Genomic DNA, 6,457 nt, shown 5'->3' on the forward strand with positions numbered 1-6,457 from the left:
TTGGCTCAACTCAAAATCAATGAGACTCTTCATTTGTAGTCCAGGGGAACAAAACATTTATAATGATCAGACCTCAGAGAAACTTATGGAAATGCTACGTTTGCCTTCCTTCCTTTGTTAATTTCAAGCACAGGAAAAATCTTATTTTTTTGTAGGGAGAAAAAAAGAAAGAGAAGTGATTTAAAGTCATGAATAGAGTGACAATTCACTTCTGAAAATCCAAGCTTTCTTGCCATATTTAGCTAATGCCGAAACAGTATCTACAGCAACATCAACAGTGCAGCTGTGAGGCTGCCAGCACTGGCTCCAACCGTGAAAAGTACTTTTTCCTTTTTTCCTTTTTTAAATATTTTCCTCACTTTTCCCCTTCCAAAGATACAAACCAGCAGAAAACAGTCAACTGCTTTGCACAATTGTCAGGCAAAGGAGTCTACAATTTATTTTGCTATGTGCACATTAACCTAGCAAGAATTTAATGAAACAATATAGAATTTGCAACATTGGAACAACTTGTTCACCAATCATGAATCACCACCTCCTGCATTTAATTTCATTGTTCTCTTCTGTTGTAAGACAAGAAAGAAAACCAAAAAATTATACAAGAGGGTGCTGGCCACATTTGTGTGGCAAAAAAATCCTGCCATTAAATAAGGCCCAAAACTGAGACAGACTACATTAGGCTTTCCGAAAAGTTGCTTTATACCCTCAGAAAGCCAGTTTGCATAGTTTGTTAAGTTACAGTAGGCAATTCTCTTTCAGTAAGACAATGGTAAGGCATCAAAAGTGGAAAAAGAGCATTTAAAGTGCTGAAGGCATTTATTCTATGTTACTTGATTCATTAGTTGCAACCTCAGTTCCTTCCTCCCCACTCATCTCCCTTCTCTCTGTGGTGATGAAAAGCTGGAACAGAGCAAGACAAACTCTTGGTGTGCTACAAGCTGGTTCTATGAACTGGTGGGGCTTGGCTCATGTTTCAGTCCCCAACAGTGGGTTTGCTGGAGATGTATCCCTTCCCTAAAAGGGAAAGTGGGCTACAATTATTATTAAGGACCAACAGATGAAGTCACATGACTCTCACAGTCACCACCTCCATCCTTCTCTTCCCGTAAGCATCAACAAAAAATATCTGCACCTGCCACCCTCCTCTCTGATACATCCTCCATACCTACCCATCTAACTTCCCCCCTCTCCATCAACCCATTTAAAAAAGGGGGGGGTGTGCAGAGCTAACAGGTAATTTCTGACTGTAAATTATGTCCCAACCTTCAGCCTGTTCTGTGTATTTAAGCACATTAGGGTGGGACTTCTTATGTCACTCTCTGAAACACTTAACACACTAGAATACTGCCCTCAGTTCACCTTGTTGTGTGCTGTAATAAACACTTTACAAACATTATCTGACTTCTCAGGTTTTGTCACAGTACAAGAAGAACAGATAGATGAGACAGCATTTATGAAACCACATGTAGTTCAAGTGTCAGCATTATCACTTGCAGAAACACAACAGGGACAATTCATGTTCATCTCAGGACTGTCCAGAAACTGCTTTCAACTACACTGGAGAGCAAGAAAAAGAGGATATACTGAAGTTTCTACTGCCTTTAAACAGCTATTATAGGTCTTCAAAAACTCTTACCTTGGTTCTTTATGGTGTTATAATAACTTTAAAATCCCTACGATGTACTGCCATACCATCAGGCCTAGAAAACAGAAACTTAGAATTGTTTGCTAAGTTTGGAGCTTTAAAGAAATATAAAAGACATTAATACAGCACAAAGTGAGCCCTAAAACAAGTATTGTCACACTTTAAATTTAGAACATGTTCACTGTGAACAGATACATTATTAGGCACTTGTATATAAATTAGTAAAGTGAGCTAACAGCATCAGCATAATCACTAGAGCAAAATGTTTTGTCACCTAAGAACAGACAGATGAACAGCACCAAAGAACAGATAGATGAACAGCAAGTTTCCAAATATATGCTGTTTACTTACAAGGCTTCCAAAGAGCTGGTTCTATCTTCTTGTAATAGGTAAATCAATACCAAAGTAATCATTGCCTCCTACCTTAGTTAAAGACTTAGCCTAAACCATGTCACACTGCAGCTCTCGCCAGAACTCCTCACAAAAGAGCTGCAACCAAAAGTACTGACATTCAAAAAATGTACACACATACACAACAGGAAAATTCTTAATAAAGACACAGTTGTCAACATTTAACTGTCATTTTCCTATTGTCATAACTTTCAACTAACATCAATTCCAACAGTTGGGAAAATACTGACAGTAGGCGCCTGCTATAAGAGACCAGTGTTTGACAGTTGCAAGCACAAAGAGTTGGGAGTTGCACATTTTTTTTTTTAAAAAAAAGAAAACTGAAGTCAATGAGTTTGAATAAAAATTGACTTTATCAAAGTATGTCCCATTACCAACTGCTTTATCAGCCTGTATCTCAGTGGTACTCTAATCTATAAGTGGTACTTCATTACGCTAGATTACATTAATCTCCTGTCTTCTCTGCTTGCTCTGAATCAACTGATCATACTGCTCTTCCTAGAGTCCTGCAAAAGGTGTTTGAAAGATCCAAGACACTCCAGTTTGCTTAACCTTTAAGTCAGCCTGCAGAGTTTAATTCACAGGCAATCACGGCCCCTTACTACAATAAAAACAAAACAAACGATCTCTTCCCAGGCCCTGGGAATTCAGGTGTATTTCCCAGAACCCCAAAGGTACATCTAACCTACTCTTATAAAAACTAGACACTGAGCATCAAAGATGGAATTAGAATAGCAAAGATCATAACTAGCTGCTGGTTAATGTGTAGAACCAGGAAGCAGACACAGAGGTGACGCATGTGTTCCGGTAATTACATTCCATTGTTCTTCTGTGCTGTATTTTCCAGTAAATAAAACAGGCAGATATTGCTTCTATCCCAGGCTCCTGCCTTTAAAGCTGTTTGTGCCCAGATGCACACAAACATCAACCCACCTAGCAGGGTAGATTGTTTAGTAAAGAAATATACATATGCATTGTGAAACAGGATTTTATTGGAAGTTTATCAAAACCATCTGAAATCTTGTTCAGGAAAGGCACTTCAGGCTTCAGTGCCTTTTCTTTTTAGCTTTGGGTTCTTGTGACAGCTGAGATAACTCACTTTCTTCAACTTCATCGCAATGCTTCCTTTTCTTTTTCTTTGACTTTTTATGGTCACTTTGGTAACCACTGGAGTCACTGGTAGGCAATACATGTTCCTGTTCTTCTTGCTTATGCTTCTTCTTCTTCTTCTTCTTCTTGTTTTTATCATCACATAATCCATTCACAGCATCAACCCTTTGCTCTTCTGCATTTTCACTCCCAGTGTTATCAATCGCACCTGGATGCTCTTCTGTGACATTATCTGCCCCAGAGACATCCAAGCCATTTTCCTGGTGGTCAAGCTTTTGACTTTCATCTCCACTTACACTGTTGGTGATGGTCTCAGATTGTTTGGACTGCATGCTGTAAAAAGATACGTACAAAATAAGCTGAAGTAGAGGCACCTAAGGGCACTTCACACAGTGAAACGGCAAAAATTTGCTAGAACACAGTATTTACACCAAGTAGATAAAAGATGGGCATTTGCTAAAAACAACAAATGGAGAACATGATCCTCTAGTTACAGAAAATCATAAGACAGTTTAATAATTTCAGAGTAATTTCTGTTACTCAACTAGCCTCCTTCTTACCACAGAATCAATATTCTCTTTCAAACCTTAGCCTAGATTTCTTCTCTAAAATGCTGGACAGCCCATTTTGATATTTCCTCTTCTCTTGTACTCCTTCATCCACTAACTCATAATTACATACTGTGTAGTAAAGCTTTTTTTAAGTTATTCACAAACACGTACTGCCAAGAGCCTGGTCAATCATACACGAGGTACACTGCTGGTTTTACCACGCAATTGCCTTGCTGAAGTCTATACAGTTAAAACAAAGGTGATGCCAGAAAAGTAAAAAAATAAACAGAAGAAAACCCCCGAACTAAATAGAAAAAAGCCAGCAAGTACTTTCCAACTGAGAACACTGGAGAAAATGTCTAGGAAGACAAATATGGAAAGAATGCAGTTAAAAACCATGAAGGAGAAGACATCCCCAGAGGCACTGAGGACAAAATTGTTAAGTTTCATTCTAAGTTCACTGAAACAACCCAGAGCATGGTTTCAGATTAAAAAAGAAAAACCATAAAAAACGTAACAATTTTGTCAGTAGTAGTCATATTGTACATTTAATTAAAAACATAACCACACTGGTAGAAAAAAATTTGCTTAGAAAATGACCATTTAAAAAAAAAAAAAACCTGAATGAATTCTTCTAAAGTTAATAAGATTTTTAGCAAGCTGCTTTAAAAATTTACAGAGGCATACGTGAAAGGAGAAAGGTGATATGTTTTCTCATATAATCTCTGATAGTCTCATGTTTCAGCAAGCATTTCAGTCACCCACATACAACTGTTTGCGGTTACGTAATGTGCACGTACGTGCATGTGTGAACACCAACATAAATGTTGTGTTCAGGAACTGGCATGTTCGCACTTGAAAAGCCTATGCACATTCATAAACACAGCTACTCTAGACATTTGGGTGTGCTACTTTGAACATGTATTATTTATGCAATCAACAGCTCTTAAGTCAGCACACTCTGACTTTTAAAGCTCAAAAAAAAATTTACTTTAATTTTTACAGAGAAAACTTCCACGCAAGACCTTAAGACCAGAAAGTTGAGTTTAAGATAACTAACACAGGCTATATGTAGACATGGGTTTGTGTAAAAATAAGAACACTTTAAGATGTTAATTCAAATCATTTTTAACTTGTAACAAATGCATTAAAACAGTTAAAAATATTCTTTAATAGTGGACAATACCTGCTTTTAGTTAGTCCTCCTCGAATGAAGAACACCCCAGCTGCATCTGAATCCAAATGCAATACTTTAAATTTCAGTTCATCCCCTATTTTTAACCCCAGCTCTTGCCACTGTACAATCGACATTTGTTCAGGTTTGGGGATAGAAGCATTGAAGCATCCATGGATCAGGCACCCAATGTGACTAGGGGCCACTTTATTAATTACACCCTAAAAAAGAAAAATAATGTTATATGAAGCTATAGTAAAGATCATCCTTTTAAATACACACAACATATATTTAGCTTCCTATATGGATGCTTTTCGACAACAGTTTATGCCCAAGTTACAAAGTCAGCTTATCTAGCAAATAAGCTAACACTTCTTCACTAAAACCAAAGCTACTCCTACATACTCTTCATACAACTCCTCACAAAATAGAACTGAACCTGAAACTGCAAGAGAAAGAAAGTCACAACATGGGATTCAGTCACAGTGAGTACCTGAATAAAGCAGGTAACTCTTTCCTCACATTACAGCCACCAACTTTACTTTAAAGACATTTCAAGTCTGGTTTACTTGCCTAAAAAACCTTCAAGCTGGCACAGCAGTACTTAGCACCTAAACATACAGATGATACATAAGAAACTTTTAAGTACTCCTTCCATTGGGTTTCTGAGACATTTGTGTATCAAATCCTATTCACGTTTGTTTTCCCCAATGATGAACGAAAGACACTGACAGTTTTTCCATTCTCTTCCTAACAAGAGGACAGATTTGTTTCTTATTCACATTTAGGAAGACATCAGTGATGCTGCAAAAGATACAGCATAACAACAAATATATGCCAGCTTACAACTTATTTTTCCTGTAAATACAGATGTAAAGGTGTTAACAAGCTTAAAGCTGTTCTGTGACCCATATGTTTCCTTTTACTGAAAGGCAGGCTTGAACTTGATGTACTGGGCTTGTACTTGAAGAAAAGAAACTCATAAGAACATCCTAAACATTCCCGTCACTATTAAATAAGAACGAACAAACACACCTGTTTGAGAATGATCTGCTCTTCAGAAAGAAACATTGATATGGATATACAAATTACATACAAACGTATGATATAGTCTTTAATAATACATAATCGTTAAGATACAATACTTTAATATAGGGGCAGACAGTACAGATGGATGAAAATGAAAACTACTAGTACAAACTGCTAATAAACTACTCTAAGCTACCATACACTAATAAACTACTAGTATAAACTAAAACATAACTCCACTTAAGTGCTAGACATCTGTTGATGATGGAGATAAGTCAAGTTTTGATTACTTAATTTTTAAAAAATGCCCCTTGAGATGCCAGCGCATTTACCTACCACCAGCTTCTTCCCCTTTTTGGGGCTGAAGATGACGAAGTCCGCCTCGACGTTCAGGTGGATGAATCCTTGGTCGTCGTAAATGTCCCCGAGCTCACCCACCACTTTGATGTTGTCGTAAGCCACCGGCACACCCTGAAGGCTGGAAGGAGAAGGCGGGAGGGCACCGTTAGGCCGAACACAGCCACCACCGCGGCGCTC

The 6,457-nt window shown here is 37.8% G+C and overlaps 1 protein-coding gene across 1 annotated transcript; it reads right to left on the reverse strand.

Moving 5' to 3' along the window:
• Positions 1 to 3,102: 3,102 nt before the first annotated feature.
• On the reverse strand, positions 3,103 to 6,398 carry TWISTNB (TWIST neighbor; the record flags this gene model as incomplete). Its single annotated transcript, XM_010084502.1, has 3 exons — positions 3,103 to 3,499; positions 4,904 to 5,112; positions 6,257 to 6,398. Coding segments are annotated over 3 exons (748 nt in total), but the record flags the coding sequence as incomplete, so codon positions are not given.
• Positions 6,399 to 6,457: the final 59 nt, after the last annotated feature.

Source organism: Pterocles gutturalis, unplaced genomic scaffold, assembly GCF_000699245.1.
Source record: "Pterocles gutturalis isolate BGI_N339 unplaced genomic scaffold, ASM69924v1 scaffold50845, whole genome shotgun sequence".
Lineage (NCBI taxonomy): Eukaryota > Metazoa > Chordata > Aves > Pterocliformes > Pteroclidae > Pterocles > Pterocles gutturalis.